This window comes from Eurytemora carolleeae, unplaced genomic scaffold, assembly GCF_000591075.1.
Source record: "Eurytemora carolleeae unplaced genomic scaffold, Eaff_2.0 scaffold704, whole genome shotgun sequence".
Taxonomy (NCBI): Eukaryota; Metazoa; Arthropoda; class Copepoda; order Calanoida; family Temoridae; genus Eurytemora; species Eurytemora carolleeae.
In genome coordinates, this window is record NW_019396655.1 from 85,366 (window position 1) to 113,192 (window position 27,827).

The window sequence follows — 27,827 nt, forward strand, 5'->3', positions numbered from 1 at the left end:
ACAGAAAATAATAATATATTCAAGGACTGCAGGATGCAGAAACTAACTTTTCAGGATAATACTCAAAAACGGGAAAGTGGGTTTTGTCTCGAAAACGCGACAATGATTCAAATTCAGGACATTTTCGAAAATGGAAAACCTGATATTGTTTTGAAAATGGTCGTGGGTTTTAATATAAAAAGAACTCCTTTTATCATTTTGATTCCGGAAAATAGTTTTAAATCGAGAATTGTTGTCCTCGTCGTGCTTGATTAATTATCGACATTTACTCTCGATATGGGCTGGGATCCTAAAACCCAGTCTTTCAATTTGTGCCCATTTCTAACACTGAGTGTTAGATTTGAAACTAATGTACCCTGTAATATATAGAAAAACGATTAATTCCTTTTCTATATTGAGATTGTTTCTCCTGCAAAAAGTGTAAGTTTGAGCAACTGATTAAGACATAGAAAAAATTGACCCTGAAAAGTTAGTGTCTGCATCCTATCCTGCAGTCCTTGAATATATTATCAAGAGAATATATCTTTTAGAGAGAGAGAAAGACATTCTTCAAGAATAAGTTTAAAATGAAGTAGAAGTATAGAGACCAGGATAAGCTCTATGGTTATATGCTTCCTGTCATATACAAAACATACTACATTATTTTGTTCTCTAGATCATATGCTATATTAGTAATGCTCTTTATTTAAATTTCATCATATTATTTATCAACAACAATTAAAGAAAATACGCAAAGGAATTGAGTTTTTCCCACAATTTCTGAGTTTCTAATGTTTACACCATCAGGTTGCATAGACATAGGGATTAGAAAGTTTGACTTTGTGTCAAAGACTGAATTCCTTTACTTTCGGAGAAAGCAAGGATCAAATGTCGTTCTCTGATTTGGGACACAAAGCAAATAACGAATAGAGTGTTGCATGTCAAATTTTGATTGGGGAACTCGGGAGACCCACGGGAATGTTCTAAGCTTGGTTTTAAGATTCTAAGTTGAGTGGGCCGACTTTAATAGCAAAAATTTAGCAGCACTGGGTTCTACATCTAATAGTGCATAAGACTATATGACATGATCAAGAAGGATAGAGAACTACAGTCACATTCACAAAGAAACAGAATTTCTTGATAATTGAAAGATAACTACTTTAAAATCGTCTTTGAAATATAAAATGATTTGCAGCATTTATTTGTCAACCTAATTTTACAAGTTTGATTATTTTTTGTGTTGTCAAAATAGTTGCAAAGAATTTTGTTTAAAATTTCAATTTATCAATTCAAACCGAAATTGTCCAATTCTAATGAATTGACTTATAACTCCGGTAAATTGATTGACAAATAAGTCAAATATGAAAGATGAATTTTAAGTCGTCTCTCGATCAACTGTCAAGAAATTCCACTTCTTTATGAATATCACTGTATATCCTTGACAAGGTTCTGTGAGAGGAAGAATTCTGAAGACAATGCTCCGGATTTTGGGAATTAGTTTAAGAGCGCTCAGGAATTTTAACAGGAATATGAGGATACAGTCCACAAGCTTCCCGCTTATATATCGACAAAGGACTTTCAGGTTTTTATAGAACATTTCAGATTATATTCTTTAATTAATAATATAAAATAAAGGCCCGAAAGTGTACGGTATCCTGTAAGACATGGAGTAAGGTTTGAATGTGTACGGTGTCCTGTAAGCTTTGGAGTAAGATTTGAATGTGTACGGTGTCCAGTAAGACCTGAAGTAATGTTTAAATGTGTACGGTAACCTGTAAAGCCTGGAGTAAGGTTTGAATGTTTACGGTATCCTGTAAGACCTATATACTCTATAGAGTAAGGTTTATTGTGAACGGTAACCTGTAAGACCTGGAGTAAGGTTTGAGTGTGTACGGTATCCTGTAAGACCTAGAGTCAGGTTTTATTGTGTACGGTAACCTGTAAGACCTGGTGTAAGGTTTGAGAATGCTGGGAGAAACATGACTAGAAAACCGAAGCCTACAAGGATACTGACCAAAGAAAATCAGTATACTCATAAAGAAAATCATATACTGATAAAAATTCAAACACTGATCTAGGAAGTATACCAGGATACTGACTAAAAAAAAACAGAACGCTGACCGAAGACTACAAGGATACTGCTTAAAGAAAACCAGGATACTCATAAAGAAAATCAGGATACTGATAAAAATTCTGACACTGATCTAGGAAGACCACCAGGAAACTGATCTATGGGAAACCAGGATACTGAAAAACAATCTGGAAATTATACGTGTAAACCCTTTCCTTAAACTGTCTCTTATTGGTCAAGGTTCTGATATTCAACCAATGATAAGTCGGGAAATCTTCACATTTTAATATTTACGTCTCTAAATCTAAAGTTTCAGTTTAAGGCTTATGTTTATAATGCTTCAAAAGTTCTCTGTTCTGAAGATATTTAATTAAAATAATGAAACTGTTCTCTAAAGTCACAGTAAAAATTGCAAATTCTACAAGAAAGTTTTTTAATCGGATTTTAGATTCTTTTCAAGTTTCTCTGGCTCCGTGAAATATAGTTTATGAACCAGCTGTCAAGGTTTAATCTGAGGTTTATCAACTGTGATATTAGATATTAACCGAGTTCCCTTGGGATCACAATCTTCAGATGTAAACCTTTAAATTCAAATAAGACTCTTATGAAAGAAAAAGATTTGAGAAATAATCTTCTTCTTTCTTTCAACTTTTTTTTATCCCTTTTTCATCTTTTTGAGTTTTACTTCAATGTCTCAATTTACTCTTCTTTTAGTTTTCCGCATTCTTCTTATAATTTTCTATTCTTCTGCTTCTCTCTGGCTTCTTCTTAACTTCCGTTTATTAACGTTATCTTCGTCTCTTCTCAGTTTCATTTTCTACTCGTCAATAGAATTCTGAGCAATATTCTAAATCTATTTATATCTACTAGTTGAATATTTAAGATATATATACAATAGAGAAAATCAAATAATTTTCAAGAAAACTTTTCTATAAAATCATGTTCCAGGGCCCAAAAGGCCACAAATGTGTGAAGTACACCTGCAGTATGGAAACAGTACAACAAAATGGCCGTTTTACAGTTTTTTCACTAAATTCCACTCTAATATAGTCTATTCTCTTTGAATATATACATACACTCCGAGCAACACTAGTAGCTGTTATTTTTCTTCTATCTGAACTCTGTCTCTTTAACCCTGGTTTGAATTAAATGGCTTAAATACAGGGTTATCCACAAAAGATGAGACTTTAGAGAAGACTTACAGAATTTAGAGACGACTGTACAGAATTTATTCTGTCTGTTCACTTATTTTCATGATTCCCTGCAACTGTAAACTTGTTATTTTCTTTGCAAAATCTTTAAATAAGCAACTAAGAGACTATATTCAAGACAGCTGACTTAGTTTAACCTTGGAATCGTCATATTTTAAGGGTTTTATGTCGCTGTTGAAGTCTCGTTCTTTGTGGATAACCCTGTATGTAAAAGTCTAACTGTTGTGACAAATAAAACAGTTCAACTTTGAAACCAATAATTGTTCTTTTCTTAAACCACATTGATGATTGTTAACGATATCTCTAGTATCCCTCTGTACCCTTGGGAGGTGGGAGGGTGTCAATTTATCCCCCACCCCACCCCCTTCTTTCCATCCCTTCTTTTCCACTCTAGCCCTCCCCTCCCTTATACATGATTGTAATTGGATAATTATATTTATATTGTTTACTAGTCTGGTTCATAACATGAGCATCTCAGATCTTAGATATTGGCATCTCAGTATCTCAGTATCTCAGTATCTCATTATCTCAGTATTTCAGTATCTCAGTATCTCAGTATCTCAGTATCTCAGTATCTCAGTATCTCAGTATTTCAGTCTCTCAGTATTTCGGTATATCAGTAGCTCAATATCTTGTATCTCATTATCTCTGTATTTCAGTATCTCAGTATCTCAGTATCTAAGTATCTCAGTATCTCAGTATCTTAGTATCTCAGTATCTCAGTATCTTAGTATCTCAGTATCTCAGTATCTTAGTATCTCAGTATCTCAGTATCTCAGTATCTCAGTTTCCTAATATCTCAGTATCTCAGCATAAAAGTGTCTCATTATCACAACGTTTTAGTATCCAAGTATCTCAGTATCTTATGATCTCTTCATAGCATCTTTCAGTATCTTATTGTCTCAGGCTCCAAATATCTCAGCATCTCAGTATCTCAGTATCTCAGTATCGTATTCCTAGTTTTCAGTCTGCCCTCGAACCCTTGCTGCAGTAGCTTAAAAGATATCCAGGGAAAAGGCGGAAGAACCCGGAAACAAATATCATGTTATTCTGAACACGTCGTGAGAGGATTGAGATGACGTAACATATTTATCTCCTGGAACTAGAGAACTGTTTAATCACTAATGTATGGAGATTTTATAAATACTATTTTGCGTTTTAATTACGAGGGTTATTTTTAAACTGTAAATATTTGTTTTTTAAAACTTTTTAGCGTAAAAATTCAGATGTCTCTGGCATTTTATTTTATGCAGAATTGCTGGTACGAATTTTCAACCTCCTAACTCCTTTCGTTTCCATGCTTCACCCAAAAAAGGAAAAAGGAATTAAGGATTTTATTCTTATTCTTAGCTCTTAGAGTATGGAGGAAATATGTTATGCCAAAATAAAATGAATTTAAGTTTAATACGCTATGCATGTTTTATTATTTTCTGTATCTATCCTTTATCTATTTACTCCTTTCCCTTTCAACCTTACTCCTTTATCTACATAATTCTTTCCCTTTAAACCTTGCTCCCCATTTATCTATATACTCCTTTCCCTTTCAACCTTACTCCCTTTAACTAAATACTCCTTTCTTCATCCTTTATCTTCATTCTCCTTTCCCTTTCAACCTTTCTTCATCCTTTATCTATATACTCCTTTTTCCTTTCAACCTTTCTTCATCCTTTATCTTCATTCTCCTTTCCCTGTCATCCTTTCTTCATCCTTTATCTATATACTCCTTTTACTTTCAACCTTTCTTCATCCTTTATCTTTATACTCCTTTTCCTTTCAACCTTTCTTCATCCTTTATCTATATACTCCTTTTCAATCTACATCCCCCTTTATTTGTATACTCATTTCCCTGTCATCCTTTCTCCATTCTTTATCTATATACTTCTTACCCTGTAGTAAACCTTCCTTTATCCTTTATCTAAATATTCCTTTTCCTTTCAACCTTTCTCCATCCTTTATCTATATACTCCTTTCCCTGTCAACCTTTTTCCCTCCTTTACCTATATACTCCCTTTCCCGTTCAACCTTTATCCCCCCTTTGTGTATATTCTAATTTTCTTCTCATCCTTTCTCCCTCCTTTCTTTCTTACAATCTCCTTTCACTCCACTCTCCTTTCTTCCCTTCAACGGATTATCCCAAATATATACTTATTGAACCATTTAAACTCCTTCTTTTCATATTAGGATTAGAGGCTTCCAATATTCTTCAAACCAGAACCAGGATACTCAGGACACTGACCATAGAAACCAAATTATTCTTCACGAGAAATCCAGGATACAACTAGGGAAACTAACCGAGGAGATAACCAACCCAGGATACTGATCAGAGTAAACCAGGATACTGATCAGAGAATACCAGGATACTGATCAGAGACTACCAGGATACTAAATAAAGAAATCAGAATACTGATCGAAGACTACAAGGATACTGACCAAAGAAAACCAAGGACTGAGATTCAACCAATGATAAGTCGGGAAATCTTCACATTTTAATATTTACGTCTCTAAATCTAAATTTCTAAAGTTTCAGTTTAAGCCTTACAATTATAATACTTAACTTTTTCTCATCCAAAAGTTCTCTGTTCTGAAGATATTTAATTGAAATAATAAAATTGTTCCCTAAACTCCATATTAGTAAAAAAGTATAATATAGGAAACAATCACTTAAAAATATAATTTTGATATATATTATGTAAATATAAATTATTATATTAAAGAATAAAATTACGTTAAATTATCACGGAGATGAATATATTATTATTTAGTAATGATGATTATGATGATTAATGATTATGAAAGTAATGATGATAATGGAAGTAACGATGATATTGAAATAAAGGATGGTTACAACATTAATGATGATTGATGATAATGAAAGGGATGATGCATATGAAAGCAGTGATGATAATGAAATTAATGATAATTATGGTAGTAATGATGATTATAACAGTAATGATGATCATGACAGTAAAATCATGGACACTGATTGTGAAAGTTATTATGAATCAATTATGGAAGTAATGATGATTCTGCATAATTAATGATGATCATGACACTAACGATGGTTATATACGTAATTATAGTATGGCAGTAATGAAATAAATGATGATCATTAAATAAAGGATGATCATTAAATAAACGATGATCATGAAATAAATTATGATCATAAAATAAATTATGATCACGAAATAAATGATGATCATGAAATAATGATAATCATGAAATTGATAATGATGATAATTAATAAGATTACTTACTGTGTGAGCCTGTATCCTCTCCGGAGGTAGAGAGAGGGACTGAGAGAATCTGAACCTGTGAGGCCGCTAGGGCCTCTATACCTCTCCTATTGGAAAGGTTCTCCTGGAGCTTGAATATTATTGGTTCTAGTTGACGGAGCGGAGAGAACTCCAATCTTGAAGAGATACCTGTCTAATATCCGTCTACCCGGAGCAGAGCAACTCATCCAACCTTGTCGGAGAGGAATTTCTTTGACAGGTTTTATTAAATTGTTTACAAAGGTTTAATTGTCCTATTGTTTATCCTGCTCGGAGAAGGTTGGTTCTAATCTTCTTTTTATTAGATTAGGATGGAATTATATTGATGAGAAACAGATCTCTCCCAGAGATAAACAGGTTGCTTTCACCTTGTCATCTAACCTACACTAAATAAAGATAAAAATCCATACACGTTTCTGTTTTTTCTCTGCTCTTTTTTTGATGCAACATAATCTTTTTTTTTATAGATATGTGCATGTAATAATAGAATTGTGAATAAAAATTTTTTAAGTATTTAAGTCTTTAAGTATTAAGTAATATATTAAGATTTTTTGCCTAAATTTTCTGGTGCTTTTTCTTTGCAACCTGATGGTGTAAAGCTTCGATATTTCAAACTATTTCATCTAACAGAATTCATAATCTGAACTGTCTAAGGTCTATTCGATATCAGGTTGCAAAGATATCAGGATTAAGTTTAGAGTGTGTGGCAAAAACTCAGTTCCTTTGGTCACAAGAATTAAAGAACGTATTGTCCAATACTCCAATTTTAAATCCTACCCGGAGCTAGCATTGCCATGAGTCTGGATATGAAATACCCAGAGCTAGGATTGCCATGAGTCTGGATATGAAATACCCAGAGCTAGGATTGCCATGAGTCTGGATATGAAATACCCCTACTCGAAGCTAGGTTAGCCACAAGGCTGTATCTGAAATACCCCTACCCGGAGCTAGGATTGCCATGAGGCTGGATCTGAAATACCCCTACACCCGGAGCTAGGATTGCCATATGAGTCTGGTTCTGAAATACCCTACCCGGAGCTAGGATTGCCATGAGACTGTATCTGAAATACCCCTACTCGAAGTTAGGATAGCCATAAGGCTGTATCTGAAATACCCCTACCCGGAGCTAGGATTGCCATGAGGCTGTATCTGAAATACCCATACCCAGAGCTAGGATTGCCATGAGGCTGTATCTGAAATACCCCTACACGGAGCTAGGATTGCCATGAGGCTGGATCTGACCTCGGTCCAACCAGGGGGACGGATTACCATGAGTTCAGGTTTAATTCTCCAATAAGGGAAGGTTTCAAGCTCCGGCGGAGGTTGAAGGGGAGGTTTTCATGGTACTGAGCACACCTGGTTCCGTGAAATTCAAAATAGTTTTCCGCTCCAAAATATTCCAAACCTGAACCAACAAAAACTTTGCCACTAACTAATCCCTTTATCTTTGCAACACAAAGCTATTTTAAGCTATGAATTCTGTTAGACCAAATAATCTAAGTTTAAAATATCTAACGTTTAAAACATCAGGTTGCAAAGATTTAGGGATTATGAAATTTGAATTTGTGGCAAAGACGCAACTCCTTTATTTTTCCAACCCTGTTCATTCGAAAAAGAAAAATATGTTTATAAATTTTATTTCAATATAATATCTCGGTATAAATATTCTTTAGTCGTTCATAATTCATTGATTCGTGTACAGCATGATACGCATTGGAAAAGATTTATCACACAAAACCAAGAAAGTTTTTTGTTGACTCCTTTCGAGACGGCAGGAGGGGGGGGGGGATTGTTCCCTAGTGTTAGTGTGGAGTAAAGCAGGTTAAAATAATCATTCTCTCATATTCTTCGTTTCATTGTCTAGGCAACCTGTCTTCTGCTTGATTCCTCGACAATAGTTCTCTTGATCTTCTTGGTCGCCATAGCTTCCGATTCAGCCTCCGAGATTGCCTGCTTGGCCATCTGGGCGGCGGACTTGGTGTAGGAGGATCTATACTTCATGGCGGAGGCAGTAATCGCCTCTAGCTCTCGTTCTAGTCTGTCAATCTTTACACGGCCCTGAGCCATGGCGGATCTTGCTTCTCCGATCTCCTTCCCTTCAAAAGGGGCCATATGGATATCTGCAAGCTGAAAATAAATTACACTTTAACAAATTCATGAAGATTTTAAGGATTTTCCTTTCGACGCCATTATTTCTACATAAGTCAGAACTTTTTTAAAGGGACTCAAGCATTAATCTCCTTTTTATGAAGACTTACGTATTAATTTAATTCCTCTTCAATATCCAGTGGTAATCGTATCCTGCATGGTTAACTTTATTTGAGAGACTATGCATTGATTCTCAAATTTAAAGGTGCCCACATTGGATATCTAGATCAAGCGATTAGGATTAACAACGACCTCAGGCAACCTATTTTTTAAAAATAAAAAAGAGGCTTTTCAATCTGATCAATAATGAAGAAGATATTGTTTAGTATTTCGATGTTTGAAAGTGTTTATTTCTGATAATTTCTTTATGTTTTCCAGCAGTAGAATTGCGCAAGTCATTTTGTATAGAGAGTCGACAATTAAAAAAAATCAGTTTTCAAAATGATACTCATAGATATCTTATTCATACTTGATCCGTCAAAGCTTTTAATTGCACTGTTGTGAATCGGGCAATCTTTTTACATGGAGGTTCACTTAGAATTATGCTCACAGTCCCTTTTAGTGGGATCAATGCTCTGAAGCAGATGCACTATGGGGTACGTACAAAAGGGCTAAAAACATACAGAGAAAAGTAAAATAAACACTAATTGTTTTCATTTTAAAAATGATAATAATGCATCCATCAATCTACTTTGATAAAATAAAATTTTTCACATATTTCTGATATATAAGGACAGCAAAAAAGTTTAAAAAATAATGAGAGACATATTGGCTTGATTTAATATAAAAAAATTAAGTAAAGTAAGGTGGCATATATTTACAGTACAAACGTCGGACCCACAAATATCGGACGTTAGGTCGGACAGTACAAACGTCGGAGACAAACGTCGGACCAGTACAAACGTCGGAAACAAACTTCGTACTAGTACAAACGTCGGACTAGTACAAACGTCGGACTAGTACAAACGTCGGACCAGTACAAACGTCAGACAGGTACACTTATAAGGGAACACGTCGTACTTTGGTTGAGTTTAAAAAAAGACCATTGCTATAAGAAATAAATTAAAAATCACTTACTTATTCTGAGCAGGGAACTTTAGAATGGTGGATATCAGGACTAATGCTTAATCCTCTCTTTTTGCTAATCTCGAGACTAACATAATCTCGAGATCATGTTAGTCTCCAGATTAATTATTTAGCTCAACAAATTTGATTCAATAGAACGCCAGATTTGTTCGTTTTCTTGACTGGAAGGGCCTTCACTTAATTTCTCACACATTTATTAAACATTATACATTAGTTAAAATTATATTATACATTAGTTAAAATTAGTTAAAAAAAGAATCTCAAACGTAAATTAAACATTTTTCTTCATCGATTAATTTACAAAATGGCTGACAACAAATTCTTTATTAATTGTCAGAAATTGCGGAGGTCTCTCATTGGATAGAATTTGTTTTTCCAGCTCTGATAAAAAATCAAAGTCTCATCCTTTGAAGGTAGCACTGTATAAAACAACCAGAAAGGAGTTGAGTTCAATTGTCACAAACTCTGATGTTTCAATATATCTTTGCAACCCGATATCGTATAAACTTTAATATTTCAACCTATGAAATCTATAAGATCAAACAGTTTAAGTTTGAAAGTATCAAAGGTTAATATCATTACCAGGTTTCAAAGATTTAGGGATGAGAATATTTGATTTAGTGACAAGAACTCAGTAACTTTTGATAGATTTTTGTTAACCAGTGGGTAAAAGAAAATAACCTTAAAAAAAATCTTAAAATTCAAATAATTTTTTTCCTTAGTCCGACATTTGTACTGGTCTGACGCTTGTACCGTCCGACGTTTGCACTATTCCGACGTTTGTCCTGGTCCGACGTTTGTACCAGTCCGACGTTTGTACTAGTCCGAGATTTGTAAGTCTTAGGTTTTTACCGTCCGACGTTTGATACTGGTACCAGTTAATAACATCCCGATTGTTTTTAAGTTTTGACATTTCATTTAAAATGCATTTTAAGAATAAGATTTGAGGGTTTGTAAGTTTTCATGTTTTTATGTTTTCATGTTTTCATGTTTTTTTATGTTTTCATGTTTTTTTATGTTTTCATGTTTACCTTTTTCAAGATATCGTCGGAAGTATCCCTGGGAACATATGTGTGTCTAGGATCCCTTCCACTGGTCTCAGCATGAGCTTCAGCTCGACGCACTGCCCTAAAATTCAAAGACTTGAACTTTTTATATTTTCAAAAAGACAAAACTTATTGCTTTATAACTACAAAAACTCCGTTATCCAGATTAATCAAAAGCAACAATTTTTTTTTAGGATTTGAGTCTTTGCCACAAATGCTGGATGTCTAATCTCTATATCTTTGCAACCCAATGTCGTAGCACTTAGATATTTCAAGCTATGAATTCTGTCAGATCAAATAATCTTAGTTTAAAATATAAAAGGTTTACACCATCAGGTTGCAAAGATGAAAGGCTTATAAAATTTCAGTTTGTGGCAAAGACTCATTTCCTTTTCCGTCACAAACAAAATTGCCTCAAACTCAATTTTCGAGACCTAAAATCTTTGCAACCTGATGTCGCAGAGCTTTGATATCGATATATTTCAAACTACTGACTCTACTAACAGATCAGATTTTCTGCTAGTTTTAATTATCGAAGGTTTACACTTTCAGGTTGGAAAGATAAACGGGTGGACAAACTATGGAAGAATTCAGAACCTTTTAAAAATTATATCAAAAAAAAGATAAATAATTAAAACATTAACCTGCTCATGCTCTGCCTTCCTTCGGCGATACTCTGATCCATCTGAGATCTGAAGGAAACCTTCCTCTCCTCCACCTGCCTCCTCTGCATACTCGTCTTTTCCGTCGTCTCCTGTGTTGTAGTGGACCTTGAGACTGCTGACACTGATCTAGAAGCTGCAGCGGAGGAGCTTGAAGCTGCTGCTTCGCGACTGGAAGCAGCATAGGAAGCAGCGGCAGCACTTCTAGATGCTGAAGCGGCAGCAGAAGCAGCTCTTGCCTCGGATCTTCGAGCTTCCTCGGTCTCTCTATGAAGAGAGAGTTGTCTACCATAGAACCCTGTGTATCCTGTGAGTCCTGTTCCTGGAGCTGGAGCTAGACTAGTTGCTCTAGATCCTCTGTATCCCTCACTCCGATCTACAACAGCTTCAGATCTAGCTCTCAAAGACCTGAAAACAGTTTAGATTAGAATCCAGTTTTTAGTTCTAGAGTTTATGCAAACATTGATGTAGCAGATATTCACTTTTCCCCATCAATCTACATATTACAACTTGTTTTTAAACCCATACTTTCTTACGGTCACAATGACTGAGGAAATTTGAAATGCTATGTTTGTAGAACAAGATATAGGAAACATACAAATCTAATTTCTGGGATATTCAAGGTTTGATGAAGTTTCTGAAGGCCTTAAAAATAAAAGCTAATGAATTAGATCTATGAACATGAAACAAAGACTGAAACGTTTCTTGTTGAGTAGTGTATTTCTTGAGTTTGCTAAAATAAACAAACATGTCGGAAAGCTGGATCAAATTGTAATGAAATCTACTATAATGTAATATTCTTGTAATTTGTATAACTCAAATTCTGTATTATGAAAACAGAGCTGCTGAATGACCTTGTATATGTGTATACATTGAGCAGGCATGTTGTTGTATAATAGAACTCGGAATAGTTTCTCCCAGCTAAATGTCAACCCTGGAGATAGATTAGGATAGATAGGACGGATATCCTGGGACACCACAGAGTAACTACCCAAATTAACTCTTCTCCAGACATACTTTAAAATGTATTTTTTTCTCTCCGGTCTGTCTAGTTAGCACGAGGTTAAATAGGTAAAAAATAGGTCAACGTTAGAATATTTTTAGAGATCACTCTTTTTTTAGACTGTATACACAATACACATAGACAGGTTAAAGGAATTGACAACGTAACTTTAAAAGACCCTAACATTTTGGAGGACCGTAAATCAATTAGAATAAACCGTTAGAAAAAATAATCATTATTGAGAAATTGATGGGATATTAATAATAAGATTTACGTTTCCCTTAAGCTTGCTGATTTAGAATATTTTAGAAATATGAATGTCCAAATCTGAAATTTAAAACAATAAATAAATCTAGGATAAAATCAATGATAATAAGAGACTTTAAAACAAATGAGCTGCAGGAATTATTGAAAAGGGAGATGTTGTCAATTTGAGATGGGAGGTCAGCATGCAGTAGAAGTTTAACTATTCGTATCTGGTTCAACTAATGATCACAGTACTAACACTAATAACTGTGATCACAGTTAATTTCTTCACATGCCTCGGTTTAGTTATGCTGAATTATGTCGAAATGACCCATAAAAGTATCTTACGCTAGAAAAATTGCAAAATCCAAAAATTGGGGCGTAGAGCACCACAGATTCGTAGTTTTTGGCCTATTCAGTTTTTAGAGTATATGTTTTCACGTTGATAATAGACTGTAGATTAGGAAGGTGACATTAAGGCAATACCGAAGTGCATTTGATGTTGTCACGAAGTAAATAGCTTTGCTACGTAGTAAGTTATTAAATCACTATCTAAGTTAAGTGTGTCTGCTTACATTGCAGAATTGTTGTGCTCATGCTCATTGTAACTATTCAACAATTTAAAGTTATAACTTGAGTCTAAAAGTTGACTTCCTATTCCAGAGTTATCTGGTTATCACTGAAACAAGTACAATTATAGAAGACAAACAGACAAACAGACAGACAAGCCAAATTTATATATAGATGTACTTTTAATAGATAGATAGATAAATAGATCTGTAACTGTCCTTGGTGTAGATAGATAGATATGTAAATGGTGCTTATGTTTAGAAGATAAATATATATCTGTACCTGTACCTGTAGATAGATAAATCTGTACTTGGTACGGTTAGATTTTATGAAAAGATCTGTATTTGTACTTGCTATAGATATATAGATAAGTAGAAAGATAGATAAAAAAACCTTTACTTGTATTTGGTGTAGATAGATAGATATTTACCTGGATGTTTCTGATGAGGCTGAAGCGGAAGCTGAAGCACATGATGAGGATGAAGCTGAAGAAGTGTTAAAGGATGACAGCTCCCTGTTATAAGCATATATATGAGGAGTAGGACGAACCCACATCCAGCGTCTTGAAGGCATCTTGATACTGTGAGAGACTGAGGCTGGTCAGCAGGGCGGGGAGGGTCAGGTAGTACTGGTCAACTTTCTCAACATATTCAAACTCTTTCAACTATAAGCTGTTTGTACAGCTGTAAGTGTTACACACTTCTCAGTATTCAGCTGAGAATATGAGTCATTTAAATCAGATTTTATATCCTAGATTCCATCTCTTCCACTTTTTACCTTGAAACTTGCTCCACTTCTTATTCTATTTTTAATCTAAATTCTTAACACAAATTCCACGCTGACCCGTCTTTGCTAGTGCACTGACCTTAGTGCCAGACTGCAAGGTTAAATATTTCAGGGTTTAATGGGGTCATTAATTAGTGTATTGCAAGAGAAATCACTTGGCCTGATTTGTGACAACTTTATAACAACAAGAGATTTTTTCAAATGGACCGCGCTTTCAGTCAAATATCTTCGAAATCTATAAAAATTTAGCCTCACACCCTTATACGTTACAAACATCATATTATAAAATAACCAAAGTCAAATTTTGAATCGAGGGTCGTTCTTTTTTATGTTTCTTTAAAGAGAATTCTAAATAAACCATCCTTATAAACTCCCAAAACCGGTTTTGAACAGCTGGAACTGGCCGACATTCCCTGTTGAGGTGGTAAGTGACTGAATGGACGAAAAACATTTACCTATTCTGACGTTAGAACTATTCCTTTAAATCTACAGTTAACAACAGTTGCTGTACAGTTAAAAACAGTTGCTGTACAGTTAAAAACAGTTGCTGTACAAGTAAAAACAATTGCTGTACAGTTAAAATCAGTTGCTGTACAGTTAAGAACAGCTGCTGTACAGTTAAAAACAGTTGCTGTACAGTTAAAAACAGTTGCTCTACAGTTAAAAACAGTTGCTGAACAGTTTAAAAACAGTTGATGTACAGTTTTAAAAAATCATATCCAAGTCACTGATGATACCTCCCTCTTGTTATCTGCTTTACAGGAATTTACTTTAATGAGCTAAAAATGTGAGACTGAGACTTAGCTGGATGGAAGGAGGGGGGGGGGGGGAGCTGACTCATCAATGGATCGATTTCAGAACAAGAAATTATTTTATAAAATCTTATTTTTCGACATATTTTTCAAATATATTTCATTATTCATATGTATAAAAAGTAAAAAAAGTATAAAGTATACAAGAATAAAATCAATAACTAAAGATTACTAAATAACGTATGGATAAATATATATTTAACATTTGTAGAAAATTATTCAAAGTTTGGAAAAAAAAACAATAAAAATCTTGCATCTATATTTTGATAATAATAATATTAAGTTAAAGCTATGTAAACAGCTGATAGCTTAACAATATTTAAAAAAAATATAATGAAATGAAATTAATTAATTTTCTGGGCTTTATTAAAAGTGGTTTGTACTCAATGTGTATTCAAGAAGAAAGAAAATCCTTCGACCATTTTGATTACGCCATAAAAATATAGATAGATAAAAACAGATAATTCCAATTAATGGTATTTTTTGGTATTTAGGAAATATGTAATAAAGCAAATATTCAAAAAAAAATATTGTACCAAGGAGGTATACTGGAACCACCATCTCAGTATGAACAAGAGTTGCATTGTCGTTTCTGGAAAGAACACACTGAGCACAGATCTTTCCATCTGTACATTTTTTTACTAACATATGATGTGTTCGACTGTGTCCGACTCCGTCCTAAGTACAATGAAACACAACCCCTGTCGATAAAATAAAATAGAAATTATTGTAAAATTATATTATTTGCTGACACCTATACTAAGAGAGACTCAGACATCTAGCCAAACACTATAGAGTACGGACACATACAACGTACATCTTATATACACCCGTTAATTGGGTCAATCCGGGCTCTGGGTATGTTAAAATTTCTCCCAGAAGTTGCAGTACACTTTTTATGCAAATAAGGTTCCTGAGCCCAAAACCTAAGACAGGGTATCGTTCTGAAAACCAGTTTTGTAACCCGGGTTTCACAAATGGGTTTAACCAGTTTTGTGGATATCGATATTTTTGTTTTGAAATATTGTTTTATTTAGTTTCATCATATTTTACCACTTTTTCGAATCTCTTAAATAAAAATCTACACAAATAATAAGACCCCAAAAAGGAAACCCGGGAGTTTCGTTCAACGATACTCTTTTAAATTTCGGGCTTTGGTGTCTCTTCCTCAATGTGTACTGTACAGGTTTATAGCTGTGGAAGATTGAAAGGATTATCTTCTGGATTAATAATCTGTATCCGTCATGTTCTTATTCTTCTCATGCCGTCCTTCCACTGCTCCCTCCAATCCCTTGAAGAAATCCTCTGTAAAGGCTTTAAATACCTCCAGCCCTATCTTAGAGTACTCTTCCTGTAATCCGTCAATTTTAGCTTTCAGCTGATCATTCTCCTCCAGCAGACCTTCAAGTGTATCCGCTTGACCCAACCCGGCAACAGAGTCTGGACTGGAGGTGGTTGTCGGAGCTGGAGTGGTCAGCACACAGCTGGGTGGAGTCCATTCTGTTGTTGTCTCTGCTCCGGTCAACCCGTAAACTCGCAAAATATGCCTGAATAATGCCACATTAGTAAATTCTAGCCAAGCACAAACAAGTATGGAAAAAACATTAATTTTATATTATCTTAATGACACTATTTGTCATAATGAATGACACGTCGTCGAGCACTTTCTGCACTGTAATAATTACTGTAACTAAATGTACTGTACTGTAGCCTCTCATGTACTGTACTGCACTGTTTTCTTGATACGTACCTGAATTCTTGATCACACGGTACTGTGTCACTATGAATATCAACTTGAATAACTGAAGTGAACGGTCTAACAGGAGCAGAATTAACATTGATGATAAAAATTTCAAGTTAAATTAAAATTTGACTTAATTCTTAAAAACTCGAATTGGCAAATATTTTAAAAGATATCTTTCAACTTTGCACTTAGGTTATTTTCGGTGAGAATGTAGAAAATGTTGCAAAAAAACGTTGAGGAATTTAGGACTGAAATTCTAACAAGTCAGATTATAAAAGCTGAGATAACACACTGCTCCTTCCTGTTAATCGTTTTAGAGAAGGTGCTCTCGTTGTAGGTGATATCATAGTAGTCCAGGATAAAGTAGTCCAAACAGGTCGGATAATCAATCTGCTGTATCCTCCAGCTAACCCGGAGCATAACAGGTTCCTTGACCTCCTCCTCCTCTCCGTCCTCCTCTTGGTCGTTTTGTCGACCTCGTTGAGGATACGGAGATCTTTGTCCTCTTCGTCCTCCTCGTTTGTCAGATCTGATCTTCAACTCCTTCACTGAAGGAAGTGATGTAAACCTAAAAACGTTTTAATCAAAAAAATCTTTGACTTATGATTTATGATCTATGACTTATGATCTTTGATCTATGATCAATGATCCATGATCCATGATCCATGATCCATGATCCATGATCCAAGATCCATGATCCATGATCCATGATCCAGGATCAATGATCTATGATCCATGATCTATGATCTATGATCTATGATCTATGAATGATCTATGATCTGTGATCTTTGATCTATGATCTATGATCTATGATCTATGATCTATGATCTATGATCCATGATCCATGCTCCATGATCCATGATCCATGATCCATGATCCATGATCAATGATCCATGATCTATGATCTATGATCTATGATCTATGATCTATGATCTATGATCTATGAGCTATGATCTATTATCTATGATCTATGATCTATAATCTATGATCTATGATCTATGATCTATGATCTATGATCTATGATCTATGATCTATGATCTATGATCTATGATCTATGATCTATGATCTATGATCTATGATCCATGATCTATGATCCATGATCTATGATTTATTTATGAACTATGATCCATGATCTTTAATCTATGATATTGATCCATGATCTTCTATGATGTATGATCTGTATTACCTAGGTGTATAATCTAACTTGTAAGAAACAAGACCGGAGAAAGCCTTGAAATCATCCCGTCTACCTTGATAATCCTCTGAAGCTGCAATCTGGAAAATATTCAACATTTATCACTTTAAGTCCCTTACATCATTATTTCAGACTCTTTTGACAATGTTCGACTTAAAAAAATCTTTAAAAAATTTAATATCGAACAGGATGAAAAAATAGCAGAGTTGGTGCAGGTTATTTGCCATTACTTGAGAGTTGTTCATTAAAGTATTTGTATATGAGCTGTAACGAAACATTTGGACCAAGAGTTATGTCACTTTTTACTGTTACTTTTTACAGGAAAATTTAGAAATTTTATTTAAGACCTATTTGACTTCGAAAACATTCTGAGTTTTCGAGAAAAAAATTAGTTTAATCTTATCAACTTTAGCACAACACAATTCATTAATGAGTGCGGGTCAAATAAATTAAACATTTTACCCCAGAATATTGGGGAAATATGTATAATACAATTTTGGTAGAATCATTATTTGTTTGTGTTCAAAAAAACCATAATTCAAGCATCCTAGATCTATATATTTGTCTTGTCTGATGTTTATAAAAAATTTCAGCAAGAAGTACACAGTAGATTACCTTAAAAGTGTATTCAGTGCAGGGTTCAACATCAATATCAAATGATCTTCTAAACCTATCTATTCTAGCTGTATGAAGAACTGTAGTGGCAGGGTTTAATTTCTGGAAGTATTCAACCTACAATCCATATTACTTGACATAATTATTAATTATTAATATTTAAAAATGCGCTCCTAATTTATGCGCTAATTTAACTATTCGGTTCTTGTCCATCTTAGCTATAACTTTCAATTTCACCCAATTAAACAAACAGAAAATTAGCATTTCTCTTTTTTACTTCTATGTTGGTGGATGCGTTTTAAGAACAAAGTTTTCATTTTAAAGTTTTAAGATTGTTGAATTATATTTATAGACCACTAGCTGTAGGGTCCGTCGGCGTTGCAAGTGGAAAAAATAATTTAAATTTTTTTTTAGCCGATGTTACCACTAGGCTACCCATGGGTTCCTTCCTTCAAACAAAATTTCAGCCCATTCGGTCCAGCCGTTTTGGCGGCTATAGGGAACATATATATATGAATGTCTTGTTTTATCATATAGATAACGGGATTGAATTCTAATTAAAGAGACTGAATGAACCGATCGCCATGTCTTGGTCAATAGTCAGTTGTTTTTGATTTTGTTTATAAAATTTTGTAGAAAATTTGTACTTTGTAAATGTCAAATTCATATAATTCTGATGATGTCAAGGGAATAATTTTAGAAATAAATCATTTAAAAACTACAAATTCCTCACCGACATTTCATAATTAAAAGAACTGATAAAGACTATAATCTTTCCTTTGTTTTTTTTTATTACAAAGGAACAGTCCTTTTTATTAATAATAGTGAATAGTTCAATTGATTTCTGAAGAAAAGTCCATTTTATTCCTAGAAAATAGTCCATTTTATTCCTAGAAAATAGTCCATTTTATTCCTAGACAAGATATTCCATATTATTCCTAGAAAATAGTCCATTTTATTCCTAGACAAGATATTCCATATTATTTCTATAGAAAATATTCCATTTTTCTTTATGGATAATAGCAAGTTTAATTTATGGATAATAGCACGTTTTACTTATGGATAATACCAAGTTTAATTTATGGATAATAGCACGTTTTAATTATGAATAATAGCACGTTTTATTTATGGATAATAGCACGTTTTATTTATGGATAATACCGAGTTTAATTTATGGATAATAGCACGTTTTAATTATGGATAATACCAAGTTTTATTTATGTTAACTGCACGTTTATTTATAGATAACAGCACGTTTTATTTATGGATAATAGCAAGTTTTATTTATGGATAATACAAGTTTTATTTATGGTAACAGCACGTTTTATTCATGGATAATAGCAAGTTTTATTTATGGATAATAGCACGTTTTATTTATGGATATAGCACGTTTTATTTATGGATTATACCAAGTTTTATTTATGGTAACAGCACGTTTTATTTATGGATAACAGCACGTTTTATTTATGGATCATACCAAGTTTAATTTATGGATAATAGCACTTTTTATTTATGGATAATAGCAAGCTTAATTTATGGATAATAGCACGTTTTATTTATGGATAATACCAAGTTTAATCTATGTTTAAAAGCACGGTTTACTTATGGAGAATAGACCATTTTATTCAGAGTGAACTGCCCAATATATTTATACAGAATTGCCATATTTCTCAGACAACAATATTTTTTTTAACTTTATTGAATTTTTCATGATACATTTATGATAAACATATATTCACAAAGATTCATAAATCAATCATATTTCCTTTATGATAACAAAATCCCTGATTTTTAAATATTGAATGATGTCAACTGTATTCCTGAAAGTAGTCTACACACTTGAAATTATGCAGTTGACCCCAGTGAACCCTAACCTAGAAAAATATGTAAAAAAATGTTAAGCGAATTTGACCTTATATTCAATTATTTTAGCAAGTTTCAAATTATTATTTTAATCATCAAAATAGTCATTTTCAATAACTTTCATAATAATTGTTATTATTATTATTATCAATATAATACACACTATTATCATTAATAAATTGATATCTACTTCTGTCCAATCCTGACCTTATTTGAGAGCATGTTCCCCATATCATCGTAGAGGGACTCCACGCTTGGCAGGGACAAGAAGTAGAACGGACTTTGGTCATAGCAGACACCAGACACCTGGATACAGATAGTATTAGACACCATACACCAGACACCTGGATATAGAACAGATAGTATTAAACACCAGACACCTGGATACAGATAGTATTAGACACCAGACACCAGACACCTGGATACAGATAGTATTAGACACCAGACACCAAACACCTGGATACAGATAGTATTAGACACCAGACACCAGACACCTGTATACAGATAGTATTAGACACCAGACACCAAACACCTGGATACAGATAGTATTAGAGAAAATACACAAGACACCTGGATACAGATAGTATTATACACCAGACACCTGGATACAAATAGTATTAGACACCAGACACCTGGATACAGATAGTAAAAAACACCAGACACCAGACACCTGGATACAGATAGTATTAGACACCAGACATCTGGACAACGATAGTATTAGAGACCAGACACCTGGATAGAGATAGTATTAGACACCAGTCACCTGGATACAGATAGTATTATACACCAGACACCAGATACCTGGATATAGATAGTATTAGACACCAGACACCAGGATACAGATATTATTAGTCACCAGACACCAGACACCTTGATAAAGGTAGTATTAGACACCAGACACCTGGATACAGAGAGTATTAGTCACCAGCCACCTGAGTAGAGATAGTATTAGACACCAGACACCTGTATACAGATAGTATTAGACACCAGACACCATGATACAGATATTATTAGACACCAGACACCCTGATAAAGGTAGTATTAGACACCAGACACCTGGATACAGATAGTATTAGACACCAGACACATGGTTACAGATAGTATTAGACACCAGACACATGGTTATAGATAGTATTAGACACCAGACACCTGGATACAGATAGTATTAGAAACCAGACAAATGGATACAGATAGTATTAGACACCAGACACGTGTATACAGATAGTATTAGACACCAGACACCTGTATACAGATAGTATTAGACACCAGACACGTGGTTATAGATAGTATTAGACACCAGACACCTGTATATAGATAGTATTAGACACCATACACCAGACACCTGGATATAGATAGTATTAGAAACCAGACACCTGGATACAGATAGTATTAGACACCAGACACCTGGATACAGATAGTATTAGAAACCAGACACCTGTATACAGATAGTATTAGAAACCAGACACCTGGATATAGATAGTATTAGACACCAGACACCTGTATACAGATAGTATTAGACACCAGACACGTGGATATAGATAGTATTAAACAGACACCAAACACCTGGATACAGATAGTATTAGACACCAGACACCTGGATACAGATAGTATTAGAAACCAGACACCTGTATACAGATAGTATTAGAAACCAGACACCTGGATATAGATAGTATTAGACACCAGACACCTGTATACAGATAGTATTAGACACCAGACACGTGGATATAGATAGTATTAGACACCAGACACGTGTATACAGATAGTATTAGACACCAGACACCTGTATACAGATAGTATAAGACACCAGCCACGTGTATACAGATAGTATTAGAAACCAGACACCTGGATACAGATAGTATTAGACACCAGACACGTGTATACAGATAGTATTAGACACCAGACACCTGTATACAGATAGTATAAGACACCAGCCACGTGTATACAGATAGTATTAGAAACCAGACACCTGTATACAGATAGTATTAGACACCAGACACGTGCATACAGATAGCATTAGACACCAGACACCTGGATACAGATAGTATTAGACACCAGACACGTGGTTATAGATAGTATTAGACACCAGACACCTGTATACAGATAGTATTAGACACCAGACACCTGTATACAGATAGTATTAGACACCAGACACCTGTATAAAGATAGTATTAGACACCAGACACGTGGATATAGATAGTATTAAACACCAGACACCTGGATATAGATAGTATTAGACAAAGACACCAGACATTCGGAGACAGATATTAACCTTGCAATTTGCTTATAATTGTCTCTGGTATAATCTAAAACCTAGATCCATAAAACCTAAAAAGTTAAACTGTCTTCGACAGCAACCTATAGACCCATAAAACCTAAAAAGTTTAATTGTCTTCGACAGCAACCTATAGACCCATGGAACCTAAAAAGTTTAACTGTCTTCGACAGCCACCTATACACCCATGAAACCTAAAAAAATTGTATTCGACAGCAACCTATAGACCCATGAAACCTAAAAAGTTTAACTGTCTTCGACAGCAACCTATACACCCATGAAACCTAAAATAAATTGTCTTCGACAGCAACCTATAGACCAATTAAACCTAAAAAGTTTAACTGTCTTCGACAGCAACCTATACACCCATGAAACCTAAAAGTTTAATTGTCTCTGGTAATATCTGTAATCTTGATATATACATTAACCCAATATTTAAAAGCATAAAGCTAGTAGAATCATACACATACAAATCTCAAACCTAATGAGACTAATTGCCTATGATAGAATTTGACACCTGGATCATTTAAATCCAACAAAAAGGAAATTATAAACTTTTTACTTTGAGCTTTTCTCAACAATTATTTAGTAAAAATATAATGTAAAGGAATGAGAAATGGTACAAAACCTTAGAAACTAGATGAAGTAATATTATTCCCAAAACTGATTTTATCCCAGTATCCATGCTAGTCCTGGAACTGATCCTTGTATCCATACTGGGGCTGGAACTGGAAGGTCAAGGTTGGGTTTAGTTCTCTCTCAGCTCTTCGTTAGCTCTGCTCAGCTTTCCTAAATATGCAGAGTTCAAGTTTTGATTTGTTTAAGAGCTAGGAAAATTACTTGTAGGCCTGCTGTGTGGAGGGGGGGGGGGGTCTTGAAACTTGTGAAGTAAAAATTAATAACAAATTTAAAGAATTAAATCTTTTTAAACTTTCTGAACTTTTCTAGAGTCACATGCGAATTTATGTAGTAAAGACGAGCAAGAAAATGACGGGGATGATTAGAAACTGACTTTGCCATTCATTGATTTCAATTTTGAAATGGAAAGTAAGTCTCTAATAGCCCCTTCAAGTCAGGAAAAAGAGGGAAGGGAGGTTAAGGCCAAAGTTTAATAACTCGGAAGGATAACTGTAGAAGGAAAATAAGGGATATATTACGATACAAAAACAATACACAAACATAAACATAAAACACGAGATTTATGGAGTTTGAGAACAAAACATCAGATTCATACAGAGCAAGCAATAGGCTCAGAAATTACATTACGTAGTTAGGTGTAGTACGAAAAATAAAAATTCAGAGATATCTGTTAATCTCCATGTAAAAAGAGAATGAGATTAACTAATCCAGTTTATTCAAAAGCTCCAAGCTTTGGCACAACTAATTAAAATCAGAATATATTTTAGTGATAACATAACAGAAAATGCCTAATATAATTTTATTAACTGAATTGAAACCATTTGGAGCTGACGCATCTGAAAAATTGGAACCAATAAAACGCAATTGATTTGGGTTGTATTGTAAACAATTGGAAAATGAGAACAATTCGCACTTGTAAAAAAAACTAAAATTGAATGATTGCAAGATTTATGAACTAATGGAACACTAATTTATATATATATATATATTTGGCTTGTTTGCGTGTTTGTTTGTATCCAATAAACGTGATCTTCATGACAGAAACAATCTCAAAAACTGACGAGGGTCAACCCAGACCGAAGTACATTTTGAATAAATGTGGAAATAACATCTACTTTTTATTACTCTACAGAGGTTTGGTCCATTACCATCACCGAATTTTAAAAAAGTTAATGAACTGATCGGGGCCAATTTTTGTGTGGCAACTCACATGACCCCAGGCAGGGGCGTTCGAGAGCATTTGAGAAGGGGGGGGGCACTTTTTGTGCCCCCTTGGAAACATTGTGCCCCCACTTAAAACACCTTTTTTGAAAAAATATTAATACCTTTTTAACTATTCTATTATGTACACACTTCCATATTACAAGTGTTAATAAACTATTTATGAAATTTTCTTAAATGGACTCATCAGACACTCCCTCTTAATACTGTAGTGTAAGCTTCAAGGGATGAAAAATAGAGATGGAAACGTTTCGTAAAAAATAACTATATTTTAATAGGATTTAAATTACATCAATAATGATATCAAATATATATTTACACTGAGGGCAGTATTGATTAAAGCTTTTTTAATGAAACTTTTTTAGTTAAGGGCAAAAGTGAGATTTCAAAGTTTTTTTTTCATATGATGTAATTATACAAATGAAAATAATCAGTTTTTAAAATAGGAAACATGGATATTTAATGCAATACTTGATCAGAAAAAGCTTTGAAGGGTATTGTTGTGAAATTATGTCTGCAATCACTTTAAACCTCTCAATTGATTCTATATTAATTAAACTGCTATGTTGGTTTGTGAACTTTGAAGAGATGAAAAAAGAAATTTACAAAATGATTTTAAAAAAAGATAATGAAAAGCTTTAAAATTACTGCCTCCAAAATCAAGAATCCGAGGTTTTTTCTCAAAAGATCTCCAGATGTAATATTAAATGAGCCCCCCCCCCCAGGGGGCACGCGTAGGGGGGCCGTGTATCCAGCCCCCCACCCCTCGTACGCCCCTGACTCCAGGGAAAGTGTATGGACGGTCAAAATGAAAAAATGTCGACTTTTACAATTTTTGAAAATTCCCGAACTTAAACCGAAAAATACGGAGTTTAAAGAAAAATAGGAACTTGTAAGTTAAAACAGTTAGAAGCTAAAACTGTTACTAGAAAAGGCGCGCCCTAATAGTCTAGTATTAATAGAAATACACTGTGTTGTGAGCATAGAATAAATTCAATAAACTGTTGAAGGAGAACATGCATGAGAAGCACTTCGTTTCCCAAAAAAATAAATGTTAAAAAATGGATACTATAGAAAAGAAAAAAATTCAAAAATTTTTTGAAACCAAAAAGAATTCACCTTAAAATCCATGACACGCTTAGATGTAAAATAAAGAAAATAACACTTTTTTGTGCACCCATAGGAGGGTAACTGATTATTTAAAGAAAGGGGTTTTAAGCAATATGAAGGAAAAGATATTAAATAAATAAGAACGGATTTGATGGTTAAAAAGAGTATGACGATTAGGATAATTAAGGATGAGAACAGAAATGACTAGGATATAAATATAAATGAGTAGGATATAAATATAAATGAGTAGGATATGAATTTAAATGAGTAGGATGAGCTGGATGAGATAAGGACGCACTGAAACTAAATGTATCTCCGGCTGGGCCCCAGGATACAGGAAATATCAATTGCTCTCGTCAGTTTAACATTTAACATATATATATATGATTACAAGAACTTAGCAAATGGAAAACAAATAAAAATGAATTGAAATAGAGTTTTAGAAAACTTGATCAGATTTTTAACTGTAAGGCGCATGCACGCAAGAAAATGAATTAAGTATTTGCCTCAAACTCAAATGTTCTTATCCCTATATCTTTGCAATTTGATATTTCAAACTTAACTTGTTTGATTTAACAGAATACATAGTTTGAAATATCTAAGGTCTACTACATTGGGTTGCAAAGACAGGGATTAAATATCTAAGGTCTACTACATTGGGTTGCAAAGACAGGGATTAGAAAACCAGAGTATGTGCCAATAACTCGAGCTCGTCTCGATTAGATTAAAATCCTTATATGTTTTACAGTCATAAGAACTGAAGTGAAGAGCTGTAAAGAAGAACAAAAATGTTTTGAATTTACAGTTTCTAATTCTGCGTAAATTTACTTTTTTCATGCTGCTATCAATACTAGAGGAATTATATACGAGCTCACACAAATAAATAGGACTAAGAACTGATCAATTGTATTAACAGTAACTATCTTATCCCTATATCTTTGCATCCATATATTGTAAACTTTTGATTTGTAAAGATTCGACGTTTTGATCTAGCAGAATTTATAGATTTAGATGTCAAATGTCTAAAAGTTACAGCATAGGGCTGCAAAGTTATAAAGATTACAAAACTAGAGATTGAAGCGAATAATTAGTTACTCTAACTTGACTTTTAATTACTGTAACTTGACTTTTAATTACTGTAACTTGACTTTATCAGTTATAGTCGAGGTTTCAGTAATGACTGATAATTATGATGAGTGCTTTTTTAAAAATAAAATAAATCAAGAATTGTGAACTAAACATCTAAATATTCAAAGAAACTAAAGTCAGTAATTCCTAAAACCACGAAACATCTATCAACGTGAATTTATCTGTCCATACTGTCATATTGAATTTTGTATCATCAAGTTATATTAACAGTAATTCATCGAGTAGAAAGTGTTTCAAAGCATTTAGATCGTGTGGATAGTGTTTCTTAAAATTATCATCGAGTAGAGTGTTTCTAAACATTATATTTTCGATTAGATATGGGTTTCTAAACATTAATATTATGGAGTATGATAGTGTTTCTAAACATTATACTATCAAGTAGATAGTGTTTCTAAACATTATATTATCAAGTAGATATAGTGTTTCTTAAAATTATCATCTCAAGTAGTTTGTGTTTCCAAACATTATATTTTCGAGTAGATAGTGTTATTAAACATTAAATTATTGAGTAGATAGTAGAGATGTCAACGTTTTTATTTTTCTAGATTTTAGCTTTCGTTACGATAGTGTTCATCAAAAGTATTAACGTTTCAAACGTTACGTTGCACATTATGAAATTTTATGGCATAGAGTAACGTTACGTAATGAATTTTCTGCACTTGAATACCTTATACAACGTTAAGCTTTAGTAAATGTTAGTGAAAAACAGTAAGCTCCGTTACGCTTTTGCATTTCCTGTTTTAAAAAAAACTTTCCTAACGTTGCGTTAAAGCTTATGTAATATAACCACAACTTTTTAACGTTCCACTTTCATGCAAGGTAAATATTTTCAGAGACTTTACGTTACACTTTCACTTGATTTAAGATCTAAAAGATGACAAACGTTTTGCTTTAATAAAACGCCATTGGGGCATAGTTCTGTACGTTACAATTCGTTTCAGGGCAAAGAATATTTTTTGATAACGTTACGTTTTATCTTAACTTTTCCAATATAAACTCTTTTAATTATGTTTAGAAATTTTACTAAAATGCACCTTTTCTTACGTTACGATTTATCGAAGCGTTATTGAGCAAACTTATTTGTTACACTTTTTTACAACTGACCATCAAAACTGTTTATTCGTTTC

General features: G+C 33.7%; 3 protein-coding genes across 3 annotated transcripts in view; all 3 read right to left on the minus strand.

The window, feature by feature from the left end:
- Positions 1–6,558, minus strand: part of LOC111706969 (vesicular glutamate transporter 1) — a 32,935-nt gene extending 26,377 nt beyond the window's left edge. Inside the window, exon 1 of the mRNA XM_023479929.1 lies at positions 6,516–6,558. The gene's annotated coding sequence lies outside the window, so the exon portion shown is untranslated. The remainder of the gene's footprint in view (positions 1–6,515) is intronic.
- A 1,596-nt stretch (positions 6,559–8,154) lies between these two features.
- On the minus strand, positions 8,155–13,926 carry LOC111706972 (platelet binding protein GspB). The gene is made up of 4 exons (XM_023479936.1): positions 13,725–13,926; positions 11,458–11,883; positions 10,799–10,895; positions 8,155–8,660 (listed from the first exon to the last, which is right to left on the minus strand). Exons 1-4 carry the CDS (start codon positions 13,865–13,867, stop codon positions 8,394–8,396), a joined length of 933 nt encoding a protein of 310 aa, XP_023335704.1. The 5' UTR covers positions 13,868–13,926; the 3' UTR covers positions 8,155–8,393.
- A 2,074-nt stretch (positions 13,927–16,000) lies between these two features.
- On the minus strand, positions 16,001–25,854 carry LOC111706973 (uncharacterized). The gene is made up of 9 exons (XM_023479937.1): positions 25,561–25,854; positions 23,210–23,370; positions 20,517–20,615; positions 20,267–20,320; positions 18,447–18,563; positions 17,823–17,911; positions 16,938–17,204; positions 16,643–16,708; positions 16,001–16,439 (listed from the first exon to the last, which is right to left on the minus strand). The coding sequence occupies exons 2-9, from the start codon at positions 23,294–23,296 to the stop codon at positions 16,118–16,120; spliced, it is 1,101 nt and encodes a 366-aa protein (XP_023335705.1). The 5' UTR covers positions 23,297–23,370; positions 25,561–25,854; the 3' UTR covers positions 16,001–16,117.
- Between the last annotated feature and the right edge of the window lie 1,973 nt (positions 25,855–27,827).

Bases quoted from the DNA above. Each gene is read 5' to 3' on its own strand.
- LOC111706973 (XM_023479937.1), bottom strand. From the start codon at position 23,296: ATGGATACAAGGATCAGTTCCAGGACTAGCATGGATACTGGGATAAAA. The intron at 17,912-18,446 runs GTAATCTACTGT...AATATTTTCCAG, and splicing joins GCACTGAATACACTTTTAAG to ATTGCAGCTTCAGAGGATTA. The intron at 16,709-16,937 runs GAAGGAGCAGTG...TGCTCCTGTTAG, and splicing joins TTCTCTAAAACGATTAACAG to ACCGTTCACTTCAGTTATTC.
- LOC111706972 (XM_023479936.1), bottom strand. From the start codon at position 13,867: ATGCCTTCAAGACGCTGGATGTGGGTTCGTCCTACTCCTCATATATAT. The intron at 11,884-13,724 runs GTAAATATCTAT...AACTGTTTTCAG, and splicing joins GCCTCATCAGAAACATCCAG to GTCTTTGAGAGCTAGATCTG. The intron at 10,896-11,457 runs GTTAATGTTTTA...TTTGAATTTTAG, and splicing joins GGAAGGCAGAGCATGAGCAG to GGCAGTGCGTCGAGCTGAAG.